The sequence below is a fragment of the Typopeltis vanoorti genome, chromosome 5 (genome assembly GCF_054136105.1).
Source record: "Typopeltis vanoorti isolate ZY-2024b chromosome 5, IOZ_Tvanoo_1.0, whole genome shotgun sequence".
Classification (NCBI taxonomy): Eukaryota; Metazoa; Arthropoda; class Arachnida; order Uropygi; family Thelyphonidae; genus Typopeltis; species Typopeltis vanoorti.
In genome coordinates this window covers 94,339,605-94,360,288 of record NC_143553.1, presented here as the reverse complement: position 1 = coordinate 94,360,288, position 20,684 = coordinate 94,339,605, and the positions used below count along the sequence as shown (strand labels likewise).

The 20,684-nt window shown below is 33.0% G+C and overlaps 1 protein-coding gene across 1 annotated transcript in view; it reads right to left on the bottom strand.

Annotated features, from left to right (window-relative positions):
* Nucleotides 1–3,448: 3,448 nt before the first annotated feature.
* The window catches only part of LOC150106660 (calpain-15-like), a 406,958-nt gene continuing 389,722 nt past the window's right edge, over nt 3,449–20,684 (bottom strand). Inside the window, exon 13 of the mRNA XM_090393252.1 lies at nt 3,449–6,156. Coding sequence (XP_090249378.1) covers nt 5,979–6,156 — 178 coding nt within the window. The 3' untranslated portion in view covers nt 3,449–5,978. The remainder of the gene's footprint in view (nt 6,157–20,684) is intronic.

Below are 20,684 nucleotides of genomic sequence, written 5' to 3'. Positions count from 1 at the left end.
AACTGTATTATGCTGATGATCCATGATACATGTATCCAAATATTTCAAGTTAACCTATGTTAATTAAATAATTTTTTCAACTGTGTCTATGTGTAACTTTAGAATAATTTCATTTTTTATCTGTATTTTTTTCTCATTTTAAAGTTTGTATCTCTTTGTTGTAATTTATTAAATTTATCCTTTATTGCTTTTTCTTTTTTTTTTTTGTTTTTATAGTCTGTAATTTCAGGAAGATTATGGGAGAATATGTGGAAGGCTCATTATGAGGATAAAATGAAAGTCTGTGGTTTGTAAAGCATATTGATAGGCAGAAAGGAGGAAAATTTTTCAATACATTGCAGGAGGAAAGAAAACAGGAGATCATCCATGGAAATTAGTATGAATATATTTTCTGACAAGGATGTGAGAAGTAGATTTTTGCTTGGTGGGTGATGAATGAGTGGACTAGATAGTAGGTGCATTGTTAGTAAATAAGTATAAGAATGTTTAACTTAAGTCTCAGTTCTGGCAAGGCCCCAAGGTCAAAAGAAATAGTTTCTCTAAGTAAGAGCCTACTTTATATTATAGATTATAGACTGAGCTGCATCTCTGGAGTTGTGGTCATGTGTGATGGACAGATTCTCAGAGTAACATCTTGGTGAAATTGAATTAAATTGAAAGCCAGGGCAGGTGGTATGCCACAGGGATCTGTACTTGAAAATTGCTGCTGTTCTGTTTGCATATTAATGATAATGGGAATGATATGGGGGGAGGGAGGAATATCCAACTGTTTACTGATAAAGCTAAACTGTAGAAGAAAATAGTTAATAAAGGCAATTTAGAGATGATTTAAATAACATAGTGTGAACAAAGAATAATGTTGTCAGTTAAAAGTGGCAGATGTATTACAGTGACACAACTGAACCGCAGAAATTACGCTAGGAATATGAGATTCAAAGAATTCAATTCAAAGAATAATTTAGATGCTGAAGAATACACTAACAAGTAGAGATAGGGAGGGTGGTTATTATTATTATTATTATTTCTCTTTAACAGGCTCTGATGTGGCCACATCTAAACTAATGACCAGATATTTACAAATTTCGTCATCTGCATTTCTTGGAAATGAAGATCTGGTGAAGAGGTTGAGAGGAGTGACCACGATGGGAAGTGTGTGAAATGATTCTTATCAAGATTGGTCGAAGATTTGTTAGTTACAAAATTTGGTGATAGATAGATGAGAGGAAATATGATAGAAACAAATAAGTTAAGAGGTTCTACAGGACAGAAGTAGAAAAATTTCAATAAATTACAACAGGGGAGAGAACAAAGGGTCATTCCTTGGAATTCTGTAAGGGTATGGAAAGTAAGAATATATACGTGGCTTAGAGAAGTCATGAGTGCTTTGTCAGTGAATGAGTTTAATGAGAGATATGATAGGTAATGTTGTAAATGATGATGTGCCTAGAGACTAATGCAATGAGTCTTCAGACCCATGGAGATGTCCATGTAATATATATATAGAAACATATGTAGAAAGATGAATTTATATACAAAAATACTGCAGTCCCTCATATAACATTTTGATCTTCCTATGGAAACACATGAAAATTTCAGGGGAAAGAAAACGGTGTTCTGTAAGATACTCTTTGAAGATTATATTTTTGCAAGTATACAGCAGTTAGGTTTATTTACATATAAAGAATCTGTTCCTATCTATAGAATTTTTATATACAGCTGTTTTAAGTATAATAGATGATGCAATGATATATGCACAAGTTATGATTATAAGTACATATCTAATTGTGTTTATATTTTGCTCTTTACCAATTTTAAATAATCATGTACAAATAAGAATTTAATACAATTTACCAATGAATTGCAAGATGAATATTTCTTATAAATTATTTCTGTTTATATTAACAACTTTAAAGCCAAATAAATAACTTATCAATTGCTGCATCCAGTTTAAATTAGAGAAAGAAAGTATGTATTACATACCTAATAAAGATAAGATATAAAGTTGTTGTATAATAAGACTTTTAGAATAATCCCTCTTTATTATGAAAGATATTATTATTATCCAGGTCTCCATGGAGTCAAAAGACTCATCAAAATCAAAAGAAAGTATGTATCTAATAAAGATAAGATATAAAGTCGTTGTATAATAAGACTTTTAGAATAATCCCTCTTTATTGTGAAAGATGTTATTATTATCCAGGTCTCCATGGAGTCAAAAGACTCATCGTGGGAGGTCGTTTTTAGGAAATACAAAGTCTATCATACCACTCCTTGAACCCGTTAACCAGAATGAAAATTAAGAAAAGAAAAAGCTAGTTTTCAGATATTTATCTATTTGTTAATGCTACAGTAATCAAATCAATTTATTATACTGAAAAATAAGAAATTGTCTTTGATTTCTACATTTTTTTAAATATTCCTTCTTAAAAAAAAAAAAAGGTGAAAAGTAAGGGAATAAAATTAAATGATGGTATAAAAGAGATATTACAACCCATAGAATTTTACCTAATTACAGCATGTGTTACTTTCAGTGAAGAAATCTAATAGTAAATTCAACTTAATATTTTGAAATGAAGAACTGCTTTAATTTTGATAATGCTATAAATAATAATGTACTTATAACAACATTATCTGTGATTATGCTAACTGCACTAATGACATAGAATAATGTTGAGATTATAATTTATAAACAACCTTATAATTATAAAAATACTGTTAGAGCATATAAAGAGCTATATGTGGCCCAAGGTAATATTTAATATTTTAGAATTACATTTTTGAAATTATAATAAAAAAATTAGATATTATATTTTCATTTTTTTTTTTTTTATACATCGGAAAGTTTTATTTTCTTTGCATTTTAAAATTACTATGGGATAGCAGTATGCACTGTGGTAGGCTTGCACTATATATCACAATATATACAATAACATGCATTAAGCTTAATCATTTGTCTCTGCACTTACTACACTTTCTGGCAACACATTCCATTCATCCACCACTTCCTAAACCAAAAATATGCTCCATACACTGTCCTTATACCCAACTTCTTGCTTTCTTAATAATTCATTTTGAAACAAATTATTAAATAATATTACAAGTACTTTTAATATCTACTTCTGGAGGAACTTAAATATATTCATTCATTTATTCATTTAATGAGTATATTTAAAAATATACTAGAGTGATCTACACTAAACAAAAACTTGCTAGAAAGTTGTCAATTATGAGAAAATAAATTACTTTACTGAAATTAATATGTAACATACATTTTCAAACTTGAAATATGTATACATATGTGCATACTTATGTTTTTTTACATTTACAATATTAAATCAACCCTCAGAACTTAAAAAACAAACAAACACAATCCTAATATACATAACTGCATTTATGACCATTCTAAATTTCAGATACACGCATGTGCATGTGCACATGCTAATGCTCAAACATACAAAACACTTTCTTTACATGTATTGTAACATAATTTTTCCTAATAATAAAAAAAACCCTCTTATTTACAAGTTAATGATGAACATGACAGTTATATTTACAAATGAAATACATTAATAAAATTACAGACAATATGGGTGAATATTCTGATAAATTTTTATAATTATCAATTTTAATAAACTCAGACATTTAAAATAAATATGAAACAAAATATCAAAATATTAGGTATTTTTGGTAATTCTAAATATACCTTTCTTTTTTTTAAGTTGTTGCATAAAGTTAAGATTTGATCACTTGATAGCACTGTGGCCAACACAGGCTTTTTTGTTAGCAATGTGAAGAATGATCTTACACAGGATGAAATAAAATCTAGACATTTGTGGCTTATAAAAGTTATAGAAATGCTAAAAATTACTGAATCTAAGATTCACTTTAACCATTTAATACTTTCTATTCTTTTAAAAATGCAATTAAAGGCAATTTGAAGAATTTGCATCTTTTCCCCTTAATAGTTTTATTTCAACACTCCTACTTAATTGGATTAAAACCTAATCCAACAAGAGAATGCATAATACATTCACAGAAATTAACTGAATTAGTAGAATTTCTTTAATACATGGATTTCATAGTTGAAAATAATAATGTAAATAGGATGATTTTTTTTTAAATTATTGAAAAAAAAAATATTAGAATAAGGGGAAATTTATAAACCATAAAATCATGTTTATTAATGATAATTCTGTGATTTTTATTTTTGTAAGCTGGAAAACCAGTATCTAATAGCTATAGGGCTATGAATTTACATTAATAAAAATATAAATAATCTGGCACATACAATTTACCAATATGCAGATATAACCTACAATGCAATTCTATACTAGCATCTTTTCACATCAACACACTCTCAGAAAACCTGAAGAGTTGGGCATAATGTTCACATACCAATGATTATTTGATATTAGAGCTAATTTATTTATACACTGCTGAAAAAAATCATCTGGACTGAAATCTTTAGGATTATTACAACATGACAGTGCTTTGGAGTATACATAACTATTTAAGGATATGGAAGCTAAAATGGAAGTCTGAATATTTTTCCATTCTACATGAGTTCACATTTAGCTCTTGTAACTTATTTATTTCCACATCTCAAATTAAAATGAAATAATGCTATTTTCTTTCTGGAGGACTTCATTAACCTGTTCTGAAATGTTAATATAATACCATAAAGAATATTTGATGAAACAGATATACTAAATGTACATCTAGTTAGTGAAGTAGATCATGCAGAAATGGAAACTGTTTGCTTTATATTTTTTAAAAATTTGTCCTCATTTCAGTTTGGTCAGTTTATAAATTTTCATATTTGATCTATTCTGCATATAAGTAAATTATGGCCTTTTCTTTGTTACATGTTTTAAATTATGTGACTAGATTAGAAGATATTACTTTGGTGATTCATTCAAAACATTAAAGTAAAGAAAAGTAAATGTTTTGAGCAAGAAATATGATTTAAAAAAATATTATGATGCTGAATAACAACAAAATGACTAGTAAATAATCAAACTTGAAATAAGTTAAAATAATGATATAAAATAAATAACGGGTATGATAAATTTGTTGCTCTGCTAATGAATATTTTGACTAAAAATTAACAACGTTTAAAAGCGTTGCTTTGCTAAATGAGATATTTTAAAACTCATATCATTTATAACTTTTAAAATACTCCACCCAAAAGCTGCAGAAAATGGAAACTCTGTTGAATCCATCTCTAAAAAATAAACCAATCAACTAAAGAAAATCACATGCAACTGATACCCATAACACACTATGCAGAGAGGATTAACAGCTACACTATCAAAGCATTTATTAGGTTTTCATAGAAGCATCAAATTACTTGGTCATGACCACTGGGCCTAACATGCAAGAGAAAAATGGAATTTAACATAATTCAGATCTAATTGAATCATTTGATAATATAACTAACACACAAGAAAAAGAACACTTCTAAAAACCTAGTTTTGTTTTTAAAGACAAAAAAAGTTACTGCATCGATTTACACAGACCATTTTACATTATGATGTCCTTTTTAAATGTTCACTGAAATTCTTACTTATTGTGCTACATTAAATATGCTCATTTCATTCATTATATATAGATTCTCACATTTAATATTCAAGAGATAGTATCGTACTGCAGCTTTTCCTTCAGAATTAGAGAATCCCTGAAACTGTAGGCAGAGTATTTTATAAGTTAAGTGGGGTATTAAAAAATTAATACTGATCTCAACAAAATATGCAAGTATAAAACATTACTTAAAGCTGTTTTATTTAGCTAAAACCTTTAGATCTAATATAATATAAAATTGATAACATTTCACTCAAGGACTAACAAGCAACAATCCTTAAGCAATTTCATACAACCTGAGACAATCACAGTTTCTAAAGTGAGGAATGTTCCATGATTAAAGCTCACAGGAATTCAGAGATTACATATACCGAATGTAAGATGCTGACTTTATATTATCAAAGAGGTCTTGGGGCATGGAGTCCAAAAACTTTTCTGTCTATAGGAGGTACGTGATTGGTCCCAGGAGGTCCCCAGTCATGGAGGCCTCCAGTATATGACACACGATGAGTGAGTCTATGAGCAATAGAAAACCCTCCACTTCCTTCCAGCTGAGTTAATATGATTATCACTTGCCTGTAAACAGGAATAGATCAACATTAAAATCTACACTCAGATAAAACATTTATTTTATTATTTTTTTAAATAAATTATACAACAAAATATACAAAATCTTGTTTTTAGTATGCATATAGCAAAAGTCTGATACTTCATGAGGATTTAATAAACCATATGTTATTTTAATAATTTATTTGAGAAGTGATGACGTGTGTCATCAGAAGAAGATCACTGCTAAAACTGCTCCAGAAAAGATAGTTAACTTCAGGTAATATTGGTGAAAAACAGTACGAATTTCAGTAAAAATTTATTTATTAGTGATAAGCTGGCAACTACACAGAAGTGGATTAGTTAGTATAAGAGACTAGTAAGATGGATAGCTGACTGACTGTCAGATAGTATTGGTGGATTGTATGTGGGGAGTGGTAACCCAAAAGAAGGTCACTAGCAGAGCGCCACAGGGGTCTGTTCTGTTCTATTGTTGTTTAACTTTTATGTTAATGATACTGATATGGACTTAACTGGAGATATGCAGCTGTTTGCAAATGGTGCAAAACTGGGGAGTAGTATGATGTTGTGCAGATGTTGTGGCATTACAGGATCTCAATAAACTGTGTGAGTGAGCAAGTGAGTGCAGCAGTCAGTTTAATGTTGCAAAGTGTAAGGTCTCGAAATTTAGTAGGTACAAATGAGATGCAGAGTATACATTTAATGGAGAAATTTTGAAGGTGGAAAAGATGATAGATCTGGGAGTGATGGTTGACATTAGACTTGAAGTTTAGGGTCAGTATGCTAAAACTGTGAGAACATCCCAACTGATTATGTAATGATAAAGAGGATCTTGAATTGCAGAAGCAAAGAAGTTTCATTGTATAAAGACTGGATATGGACTACTGTGCACAGATCTGGTCTCCTTGTTTTCAAGGGAATGACGATATCTTCAGTGAATGAGAAAAGTTAAAAATTAAACAGTGAAAATTAGATGGGGGAACACCTTAGTCCAGCGGTAGACTGATCCAGGTTGAAGAAGAAGAAGAACAGGATATCTTAGAGAGGATTAAGAGAAAATGCAATGAATTTCAGTCACCAATCACTCTCCATGCTCAAACTCAGGAGCATGGAGAGTCGTTAGTGAGTGGAATGCATTGCCTGAGAGTGGATTGTTTGATGATCTTTATGCATGAGAGAGTAGACCTCCCCATGATGAGTCTTGCGAGTCCCTGGAGATCTGATGTTAATAACAACAATAAATATTTGAAAAACATCAGCACTCAAAAATGTATAATAGAAAATATGAGGATGATCTCCAGGTGTCCACAGAGTTATTAATCTGTATGGAGACCTGGACATAATACTAAATATAACTGTTCATTAAGGAAAAATAATGCATTGCCTGAGATGTTTATTAGGTTTTAATTGATCCTCCTGTCTATATGCAGTTTCTAGTTCACAGGAATTGCAACAGTAATAAAATTCATTTCTGAAACCTAAAATACCCTGCTATATAATCATATGTGGTTCTGGTTCAAAAGTCTAACCGAAAGAATCAACAGCTTACATAGCTGACAGTTTCATTATGGATTAATAAAACTCATGTTTTAGCTTTGAGATGACAAATATAAAAACATATGAAAGACATAAGATTAATTACTGACTGATTTATCCATTAGATTGTCTTTAACCACATAGAGATAAATCACAAACACCCATGCTCATGGTAGGATTTGCACCTGCAACCTGCTGAATGGAGAACAAATTACACTAACTACTTGGCCAACCAGGCAGGTTGACATTATTTGTACTTACAATGGATGTAAAGTGCTAGGCATCAATCGGTGTCCAACAAATCAATCATAATCTAACAAATTCAAATATTCTTGGCATAAACTTCAAAGGTGTGATTGAATTACTGGAAACCAAAAATGACAGGTTGTTGCATACTTGCTTATATGGTATATCATTTTGTCTAACTGCAATAACAAGTGTTGTTACAGTTAGATAAAACTAAGTGAATAAAACTGCATATGGCTGACCTTTTTATTTTTATTATTTTTTTTATCATTCTCATTCTATCACATCTGTGGAAGGATTTCTGTGGTCTATGGGGTTGTTGCTTAAATGTCAGTGCTAGCCATAGCATTTAAAGGAATGGAGAGAATTTACAAGGGCTTCTGACCAATATTTAATCCTAACCTTTCTTTAATGCACCCATCATTAGGTACTGAATCATATTGAACAAATGAGAATGGGAAGACATTTAGTTGGATGCCAGGGAATTGATGATAGGTGTAATGATGAAGAAATGTATAAAATAACTTGGATCAGTGAACAAAAGAAGGGTAATTAATATAGATGATTTTAATCGTGACAGTATAGATTGGAATGAAGAATTAGCATTTTTTTATTATTATTATTAATAAGTGACACCTTCAGGAGGTCCAAAGACTCATTGAGGGAGGGCACCCATTCTACAACTCTCTGTCTCCACCACTCAATCTAAACTATGACAAAGTGCAACTAACATCATCCACATCAATGCCATCTACAGCCCACCACTGCCACTAGCATTTACACAGAAAATCACAAACATCCATGCCCACAGTGGAATTTGAACCTTTTGGCTTGAGAGCAGATATGCTAACCACTCGGCCAACCAGGCTGGCATTTGGGAATAAGGAAAATGAATTTCTTGAGTTCCTGAGAGATAACTATCTCAAGTGGCATGTAAAGAAGGGTATGTGAGGATCGAGAGTTTTAGACCTGATCATATAATCAGAGAATGTAATTGTGAGTTGGGTTTCTACACTATCCTTAAGTTGGTGAGAGTGATCATGAAGTGATCACCTGCATTGTGGCTAGCCATATGCAGACTTCTGTGAGGAAAGGATATATATGGAATTGTAAGGCTGGTGATTATGACAAGCTTAGGAGACAGCTAAGCATGGAATGAGGAGTTAAGAGATAAGGAAATAAATGCTGCTTGAGAAATGACTAAGAAATACATAACAGCATCAATGTGTGAATGTATTCCAAAGGCCAAAAGACTGAATAAGGTAGGTACTATAACAAAGTGTAAAATGGATGAATGAGGGGCTTAAGCATGAAATCCTGAAGGTGCTTTGGAGACAGTACAAGATAAGATGAATAACATAATAATCAGTTACATGAAGAGTATAAAGAACAAGTTAGGATAGTGACTCAGTTAGTAAGGAAAACAAAAGTGCAGCATGAGCAGAAATTGGCTAAACATGCAAAGAAAAACCCTACAGAGCTTTTTTAGATATGAGGCAAATAGAAGGAAGAATCATCATGGTAAGATGATGTTAATGGATATATATGTAGTGATCTATGGATATATATGTAGTGATTCACCCTGATCAGGATGAAACACCGTTATAAATAGATCACTGAAGTATTCAGTGATCTATTTATAAGAGTGTTTCATCCTGATCAGGGTGGAATCACGAGAAGCTTAAGCGTAGAGGACATAGGAGAAGACATATGGCAATAGGATTTGATGACATATCACCATGTGTCTTAAGGGAATTGGCATGCTTGTTTAATAAGAGTAGTGCAACAGCATAGGTTCCAAGGGAGTGGAAAGAAGATTCCGCTACATAAAGAAGAAGGCTGCTGGTGATAAGGCTGTTGCTTCAAATTATAGGCCAATCTGTTTATATGGAGTTGTGGTGAAGTTACTAGAGAGAGATTGGTGAGAAGTAGGATACAGAATTGGATTGAAAAACAGCAGTCTTCTTTGTGGTTATCAGCATGGGTTTGTTAAGGGGAGATCGTGTTTTACTAACTTACTTATGTACTATAACAAGGTGATAAATATCTTGGACAGGGGAAATGCATATACAATGGTGTACTTGGATTTTGCAAAAGCTTTTGATAGGCTCTCTCACATGACAAACTAATAAATAAATAAATTGACCTGCAGAAATAAATACATTATGATGCCAATGTATAAGGCTTTGATCAGGCCTCACATGGATTATTGTGCACAGATCTAGTTGCCTGGTTTTCATAGCGACCAGGATATGTTGGAAGGGGTCCAGAGAAGATTCATGAAGGCTGTCAGTGGTCTTTGGAATTTGGAGTACAAGGACAGATTAAGAGAATATAAACTGCAAAGCCTTGTGAACAGGAGAAAGGGGGGGGATATGATTTAGACATATAAGCTAGTCATAAGTTGTTATCAGGTTGACATGGAAGAGATTTTTCATAGAATGAGAGGGAGGTAGAACAAGAGGCCATCGTTGAAAACTGTATAAAGAGGGTGTGAGCAGAGGAGTGGGGAGAAGCTTCTTTGCATGGAGAGTGGAATGCATTCCCCAAGTGTGTTATGAATGTAGACACACTAAATCATTTTAAGGCATGGTTGGATGAACATAGTGTGCAATAGTGTGTAACCCCCCCCCCCCATGATGAGGCTCTGACTCCATGGAGGTCGGATGTTAATAATAATAATTTTTCAGTCATTAGAAAGGGTGGCTTTACATAAAGAAACAGGAAAAGCTGGTTCTTGTTGGATATCTAAACAGCAGCACAGGGAAGATTTGGGAATATGAAAGAAAATAGCAAATAATAATGCTAAGTAAATGCTAGATTTCTATTCAGGACATGAACCATTCATTACAAAGACTGTTTCAACATAAAAATGTAAACAAATTCACATAGAGAGAAGAAAATTCTCATTGGATATGTTATTGTTGATAGTGATACCTTCATGCTTGTTCAGCATAAGAATATATAGGGAAAGAGACAGCAGTTAAATTCTAAACTAATAAGCTCCAGGGCCCTTAAAGTAAGGATCATAAATGTGAGGCTATTGCTAGATTGTGATTTAGGCATGTGATTTGATTTGAGCTAAGGAGTTCTGTTCTTCTAAGTTGTGTCGCAATGAATTCTCACTTTTACTTCAAATAATTGCTTCTGCACTTCTGTAAGATTTGGTATCTATCAGTTCGTAAATTTTCTTTCTGAATTGCTTTTGTTGGCATTGTTTAGACCCTTCCCCTTTAATATGTATTAATACATTTATCCACTTGTGCCTATAACTTGTGCCTAGCGTCTGTACTTCTGCACATGTTATACATCCCAAACCTCTGTCCTTACAAAATAACCAACTGTATTAACCTTTGAATGCTATCCACTGGTCGAGTGTCCAGCAAGTTGGCAAATCTTCCTTTCATTCAACATATTAATATTATTGCATTACAACTGATGGGAATCCTGTGTTTCTGTGGATTTGTTACAGACTTCTTTCTCTTCAGAAACTACACACAAACTGTCATTACAAATTTGTTTTGTATTATCACTGTCATCCGAGCTATTTTCCATTTAAAGAAGGTACCAATGTACTTATCCATAGTTGAAATAGTAGGCCTACATAAACACAAAAATATTACACAATTTTCTTTGTGCTTCTCACAATCACAAGCTCTGATAAACAACTGCTAATCTGCTGTTGGTTACTGACAATGTTGCCAACCAGAAAAGACAAAATATTGCTACAAGTCTGCAAAATTCCGCTACACTATGCTGCAATAATGTTTGCTTGTCAATCACTGCAAGATAATGCATTACAGGAAGCTCCAAACTTCCCCGTCCCTTTCATAACACGTTTGTAATCAGGCGACTGTTGATATCGACTTTATATACACATTCAAAACTGTAAACAATTGTTGAATAATAACATAATAATGTAGGCATAATTACTGTAAAGGAAGAAAAGTCACAAAACAGAAAAATGTTCCAGATCCGGGCCCAGTACATAAAAAAGTTCCAGAGCCAGACCCTCAGCTGAATTTAACCACTGTTTAGAGGGATTAAATAAGCTGTGGAAAGGGTGCAAAGAAGAATAACAAAGATAATATTAGAATTATGGAATATAGATTATGAAGACAGACAGAGTATGTGGACTGCATACACTGGTAAATAAACAGGAGAAAGAGGAGTGATATGATAGAGATCTATAAACTTTTGAAAGGGATAAACTACTGATGCAATTTTTCATTATATGGAAGGTGGGGAGAGTACAAGCAGATGCCTTTAGAACTTTAAGTTTGTGGTTAAGAAAGGAGTGAGCTAGATTTTTCTCTCACAGAGGAGTGAGTGCATCTCATGTGATTCAGTTTGAACCATTGATTCCCTGGAGGATATTAGATATAATTAATAATATCACCTAGTTTTGAGCAGAATAAAAATGAATATTGTACTGAAAAAAAAAAAGTGTACTGAAAGGGTTTAAAAAGACTTAAATTTAAGCAGCTTTCAGAGATTTACTGTAGATTGAAATATACAAATATTATTCAAGAAAAAAATGAGACCCTGAAAGAACCAGACTCAATGTCGACATTTGAAGAAAGCACAATGATACATCTTGAAGGTCATTATCATGGAGATTATTGCAAGAATAGAAAATGAGAACTTCATGATGGATTCAAGAAATTAAAGAGGTAGCCTGAAAAAGAAAAAATCATCAAAAGTAAGTCAGAAGAGAACAGAAAAAAAAAAAAATGCAAGGAAACTAAACTATATGTAAAAGTGTACAAATTTTGTAAAATTTATATGGACAAAAAGAAATTAGCTGCAACACTATAGTATTGTAAAATCTCAATGTAGTTTAAAAATATCAAAGTGCTTTACATCAATTTTTTACAGAGGTCAAGTCCCATGAAAATGTTGTAAAAATAACTTGTTTGTCTCTGTATATTTAATACTAGATATTTTTATAAATAACCCTTTGGAAGTTAACTGTATATACTCCTTTAATAAGAATATTTCAGTGTGTTAAAAAACAAGGCAATGTTTTGACACCAGAACTGTATGTAATAAATCTACATGGCGACATAAGAAAGGTTGTTTATGAAATTTTGTGTGTATGTGAAAGGCTTACAAGCTCTGCACATAAACACCTCCGAAGTCAGTCAGAAAGGTTCAACCAACTTTCTGATGGCCGGCAACTTACAATCAAAAGAAAGCAGGACAAACTTAAAAGAAAATGAAAGAGTCATGCTGAGTTCTTTGGGGTTACAAACTTCGTGCGAGGTCTCAGAGAAGGCATAATAAAAAGGGACGGAGCCAAGCATTGGGAGCTTCCTGGTTCGAGACGTCGCTAGAGAGAGAGAGAGAGAGAGAGAGAGAGAGAGACGACTTCTAGGCTAGAGAGAGGGTTTTCAGAGGCCGCAGACAGAGCTTCCTGCTTCCAGCAGTTGCCAGAGAGGGCTTCCCGGTTCCAGTCTAGAGAGAGAGCTTCGAGTTGCTGAAAGGAGAAATTCCAATTACCGGAGAAAAGCTTCCAGTTGACAGTAATTACAGTTTCTTAGAGGCGGGAGTTCAAGCTACTTGAGACGGCAGTCGTCCAGGCATTTTTGGCAAGCCAAAGCAGAGGAGAAAAGGTGATGTAAATTACCCGAAGCAGCTTCGCTCGGAAGTTTTTTTCTTTTTGCTGTGGGAGAACAACATTTTGCTGGAGCTGTATGAGTACCACAGGTTGCTGTTTACAGCCCACTATTTTTCCGATGAGATACTACTGAAGCCAAATTTCCTGAAGGAAGCTCAAGATCTGAGATGAAAGAATTACCATAGAACTTTTAGTGAAAGACTTTTGACTGAATGCGCGATACAGCGCCTTTGTAAGTTACACACTTTTGTACAATTCCTCTTATAGTATGTTATAGAAAGACTTTTTAAGAATTTGGTTAACAGCAGTAAGAAATGTCATTAAGAGAATCGATTGGCATATTGGAAGTTGATATAAAAATTGTAAAGATAACTTAACAGAGAGTTAGCTAACCTTTTTGCAAGTAAACTAGAATTTTAATAAGTTGAAATTGTAAGTGGAGAGTAAATAAGTGAGTTAAAGAAATTAATTAATGTTGAAGTCAAAAGGTTCTAATTTGTGCTAAAGAATTTTTATAGATGGATAGAGAAAGCAATCTCTCTATTGTTTAATTCATGTATATTTCATAGTAATGTAAATAAAATGTGTTTTGATTTTTTTGTTAAAGGAGTGCTACCTGATTGTTTATTTTTACAACTGCACTGTTCCTAAATAAATCGGACTTGTGAGCGAGAAACTAAGTGAGATAGCCAAAGCATAAAGGTAAGTAAAAGAATAGACCACAACTGTTTGTATAAAGTTTTATTGAAGGAATTTGTGTTAGAGAGAGAAATCTGCTGGCCGTATTACTGAGTTTTATGCTAATTAAATGATATTAGTGGCGCAGTCTAAATTAAATAAATTTTCTAGTATCTTAGGCATAAGACTCGTAGTGCGAAGGGTAGATAAGCATAGTACGTAATAATATAAGCAAGAAAGATTCAGAGAGAGAAAGGGCGCACAGCTAATTAGAATAACGGTATTTAAAGTATAGAGTAAAGACATTACAAATAATAGCAATAAATAAAAAGATACAATGCATATATAAGGAATAGAGAAAAAATAAAGACACATATGAATATAAAGAGAAATTAACAGCATGTGATTACAATGGTGCAGCTTTTGTTTACAGTATCAGTAATCATGGTAGTTTAAACTGATTTTAACTTATGGATATGGGGATTTGGTATGAATAAAACATTTGACCAAAGACTAGAGAACCCAGATATGAAAATTCTAAAAACAAAATTAGGGCAACAAGTTTGATTCCAGCATTGAAAAATACACAAGGAAGAATTTAAGCAAACTGATACAATTAGTAGTGCCCTAGAAGGGCATAATATAAGAATGGACAATACTGGAGTCCTCACAAATACATTAATTTGGAGGAAAACTGATGATGATAGGAAGTTAGTAATAACATGAACTTAATTGTAATACTGTCACAGTATTACCCCCCCCCCCCCCAAAAAAAAAAAGGATACATATCAGTAATATGATGATGGCAGGAGAGTACTATGATATACAACTTTTTCATTTTTGTTATAAATAAAGTGGCATGGTAAGAATTCAAACAATATAACAACTTAATTATGAATATAATGAACTTCTATGGACCACAGGAATAGTTTGTTAGAAAAAAGGAGCTTGCTATGAAATGCCTTTAGAATGGTAGCAATATGTTTATGGTGCATGGTGTTGGGACTTCCTTCCAGCAATATGATATAACAAGAGTTGACTGCACTATGTAGAAGTATTGTATCAGATTTAAAAGCAATATCAGAATTCTTTATCTGAATATTGACTATTAAGCAAAGGTGACAATGCATTTTTTTTTTTTTTAATTCTAAATGAACATTATTAAAGAATTTTAATAAATTTAGTTTAATCCTTTATCCAAGTGTGAGCAAACAAAGTTTGCACCTGAAAATATCTTCAGGACTGAGCTTGGTCCACTTTTGCTACGAATTGCCTGGTGTTGTACTACCTTACCCCAGTCCTGAAGATATTTTCAGATGCAAACTTTGCATCTGAAAATATCTTGGATAAAGGATTAAACTAAATTTATTATAGTTTAACCAAGTGAAAAATAAAAATTAAAGAATTTTCTTTTGTTAAAAATGTTACAAAATAATGATAATATTTTTTGTGAATCTCAAGTAATCTCTAACTAAGCCCACAGTTTGCTTGAAAATAACTTTTGTTTTATCTAATGCTTATTCATATTCCTAAACAAAAACAATTTGTAGAATGCTTACAATTTCTGCATTTCAAAGTTTTTCGTGGTAGGGAAGTAAAAAAAAAAAAAAAACTGAATATATCTTGACAATTTATAGGATACCATAACTGAAGAAGAGCTACTAACTATAGTACTCAAGTGCTAATATTCTTCTTTCTCTTCTCTGGAATCTTTGCCTTCATATATGTAGCTTGTAGATTATGACCAATAGTTAAGATCCACACTAATATAAGGCTGATGAAATATAGTTTCCCATTTTCAGTATAGTCTGTTTCAACTAAGATGATTTTGGTAAAACTGATATTTATCATAAATGCACTGGAAAACATTCCAATAAGATGATGTTCATCTTGGTACAATATAACCATTTTGTTTGTTGGACACTAGAGGTATGTAAAACTGTCTGAACAATAAAGCAGATTCCTTGGACTCCCTTTTCCTATTTTATTTATTTATTTAATTTTCTCTTGCTCAGTTTGTTTATCCACAGAGCATGAATTATGCTATTTGAATGTGTGATTGGCATGCATGTGGTTGTGTCTGTGTGTGTGTGTGGGGGGGGGGGGGAAATCTGGCATCCATTCAAGGGTGTAGCAGCAAAGTGATTCTGCAGGCTGGCTGCAAGCTACTCTGCCAGGTGCTTGGATGGAGTCCAGACTGCATTGTATGGAGATATTGAAATGGTGGACTATGGAAATGGTGTGATATTCTCCTCTTATGATCAGCTTTCCAAAAACTTATCTCCCAATCCTTAATAACCTCACCAAATAAAACATGACAGTCAAAATAAACAGCAGTGGATTTTCTGCAACAACTCTTCCTGTCAAATTGCATCACTTTATACAAACAGCTAAATGATGTTTACTTCCACCTTAAAGTCTGAAAACTACACTTATTTTTCTTAAACAAAACCAGACTTTTAGCTTTCACACCAACCACCCATCTTTACCAATTATACTTTTCATAATATGAGTCTTCGTTTTAGTCATTTTAAATGTTAAATTTCTTTAGCATAATTTAAATATAAAGAGCCACAATGTACACATTTCCTAGGAAATGTATGCTGTTATTACATTATGGTGGGAGGTCACTACCCAGACTGGTTTCTGCCTTTTTTGAGGCTTCATCAGTGAGTAGCTAGACCAAATTAATACCCTCACTGATGAAGCCTCAAAAAAGGCTGAAACCGGTCTGGGTAGTGACCTCCCACCATAATGTAATAACAGCATACATTTCCTAGGAAATGTGTTTTTACATTATGGAAAATACCACGAATAGCGATCAGAACTTTACCACCTTTGCTGCGAGTTGCCCGGTATTGTACTACGTACTAGGATTACTTGCATTAGCTCAAGCTAGTAATCGCCGATACTTTTATAACATACTATATTCGGCATGAAACTCTCTGATTCCAATCTTTGAGTTTCTTATTCAGTTTTAAAACAATGTGTGATTTAATATCCCCTTAATTTAAATAATGTTTAGCATAATTGTTTATGCTGTTGATTCAGGAAACACTAAGTTTCCTGAATTCTTCTGATATGTATAAAAGACAGACAGAAATACTACAGCTTTAACAGTGGATATAAAAAAATTATCTATAAAACATAAAAAATACAGCAAAAAATAATAAAAATATACCAACTGCCCAACCAAAATTTCTCCTAACAAAAATCACTTCCACATCCATTTCACCAACATTTGAGGCATCACTGCAAACAATAATGACAGACAACATTACTACATCTTACAGGATGCATTCTGCAAAAAAGATAGGGACACGTATTTTCATCAACTCTGATGACCCTTGCCATAGCCTATACAACTTGGAAATTCCTCCTTTTTGATCTGCTCTGGCCAAAGATCATCCTACTTCACTTTATAGTCTTCATTTGCTGCTTTTAGTGCTCCTCTCCTTACTGGAACAACCACACTGCTCTTTTTAACTAACTTTATCACTAAAAGCTGATTTTATACAATCTAATTACCCAAACTGTGAGACTGTCTTCCTGGGAGACTTCAATATCAATAACACATTCTGGCTCCCCCCTTCTCCAAACTTCACTGATCAAGCTGAAGGGAAGCTAAATCATTTGTCATCAGTCATGATCGACCACAAATAGTTAAGCTACCAATCAGAATACCAGACAATTGTTATCATTCTTCCAACACTCTGCACCTTTTTTTTTTTTTTTTTTTTTTTTTTTTTTTTTTTTTTTTTTTTTTTTTTAACTAGCTCTCCTTCTAAATGCACTATGGATATCTGCTCTTTTCTCACCTCTGACCACAATCTTATCCATGTCTCCTCCTCTATGTTTGTTCTCTTCCAGCCAATCTCAGCTACCTTATGGCACTAACCAACTTTTGTGCCAACCAACTGGTATGATCTCTGAAATTTTTGACTCTTTCCCATGGCCAGATTACTGTTTTTGTTTTCCCAATCCAAACATCTGCACTGAATTAATAACTGAAATAATCCTCACTGGAATGAGAGCCTTTATTCTCCACTCCACTGCAAACCCTCCTGATTCTTATCCAAGTCCTGGTTCTTTAAAAAATGTAGTTCTACAGACCATGATACAAATGAATCATATGCTCAATGGCTCAAATAAAAAACTCTGGCTACTTTTTCAGCTTACACTAAGTGGGAAAAAGTTATCAATGATTCCGAAGATAACTTCATCAGAATAAAATGTAATATAAACTTGCCTCCTGTTCAGCTAGCAGTAGAGCCTTCGTGTTCCTTGTTTAAGGTTCTTGGACAAAACTTCTGACCTCCTTGTTCCAACTGCTCTCACATCCTGATGGTATCAGTGTAACCTTACACAAGGATAAAGCAGTCCTCTTGGCATCAGTATTTTCCTCAAAATCTTGATTAGATAATTAGATGCCAAAGCAAACCACTTCCTGCACTATTACAAAGTACACATTGCATGCCTTCCCTGATCTTTTGCTAAAAAGATATCAGGAAAATTTTGATTAATTTTGATACTAATACAGCTCCTGATCAAGATGGTAATACCCGACTTGTGCCACAGAATTAACACTCATCCTGCATCACCTATACATCTGGCTTCTACCCAATAGTATGGAAGCAAGTCTTTATTTAGTCTATACCTAAAAAAGGGAAACAAAAGTCAACCATCAAACTATCATCTCATTACTCTCTTCTTGGTACTCTCAAAAGTTCCTAGCAAATAAGTCAGCTTGTGCCCTTAGAGAACACAGAGACAAATGCAAAAAAGCTAAACACTGTGTAAAACTAGAAAATAAATATCAAGAAGGTGGCAAGATATTCTGGAGGTTGTTGAAGAAGAAGCTTAGAAATGGAGGAAAGAGTGCTGTAAAAGAAATTAGAGATAATAATGATGATATGAAAACTGGAGAAAATGATATCCTTGAAGTATGGAGTAATTACTTTGAAAAATTGCTAAATGAAACAATCAGTGACAACAGTGTGGTAAAAAAACACTCAACACACATGCAATCAGGAATAAATATCCATACTTGAAGTAGAAAAAGCCATTAAAGGCTTGAAATGTGGAAAGGCAGCAGGAGTAGATGATATTCGACCAGAAATGCTGAAGTATGGTGGTATAAAAGTCTTACAGTGGCCGCACTGCATAGTTCAGAAGGCCTGGACAAAGGAATGAATTCCTGATGATTAGAGTAGAGCTCTCATACTACCCATATATAAAAAGTAAAATAAAACTGAATGCGAGAATTATAGAGGTATTTCTCTATTGAGTGTTCATGGTAAGATTTATGTAGGTATGCTTCAGAAAAGGTTGAGAAGGATTGGAAGCTTGGTGAAGAACAAGCTTCGGGAATATAACAAAGATCTGTATTTAAGTTTGTAGATTTGGAAAAGGAATATGACAAGGTGCCAAGAGAGAAGTTTTTCAAAATGCTACAGTTGTATGGTGTCAATGGAGCATTATATTAAACAATACTTAATCTTTATTTAAGTTTTAAGTCAGCAGTTAGAATTGAAGGAAGTACTGGAAGATGGTTTAATGTTAAATCTGGTATCAGACAAGGATGTATGTTATTCATTATCTATATAGATCACATTATGAAGTAGTAATAAACCTGATATAAAAACTGGAGATGTTAATCTCAGCTCTTTTCTTTATACAGATAATGTTATACTTCTAAATAAATCTGCTACAATCTGCAAGATTCCCTGACTAAATTGAATAACTGTTGTAATAAATATGGTATGAAGGTTAGTAGTAACAAGACAAAGGCAATGAAAATAGGCAGAAGCATTGAAAATATCAACTGCACTCTGAATGGAGAGCCTATAGAACAAATAAAACATTTTAGCTACTTAGGCACGATTTTTAGTGAAGATGGTAAATTAAATATGGAAATAGATAACAGAATAAACAAAGCTGGTATGACAGGATGTCAACTGAATAAATTTATATGGATTAAGAGAGAATTAGTTAAAACACTAAAGTAGCTGTATACAGACAGTGTTCGAACCAATTTTAACTTATGGATCTGAGAGCTAGGTTAGAAATAAAACACTTGACCAAAGACTAGAGACTGCTGATATGAGAGTCCTGAGAAAGATTAGGGGCATGAACAGATGGCATGAATGGCAATATCATATTAAAAATGATGATGTTAAGAAAAAACTTGACATTGTTAACATTCAGGAATGTGTTAGCAGAGCTAATCTGAGATGATATGGTCACTTAAACAGAATGGGAGAGGAAAGATTAGTAAAACAAGTGTTCTCTGCCAGGTTGGCAGGAAAAAGATCCAGAGGAAGATCAAGATATAGATGGATTGATATAGTAAAAAATGCCTTACAAGATTGAAATATAAGATCTGATAATGTTGGAGGTCATGTAGTAGTATAAAATCCTGTACACCTCTTGAGGGTTCATGTCAAGAATTTGATGA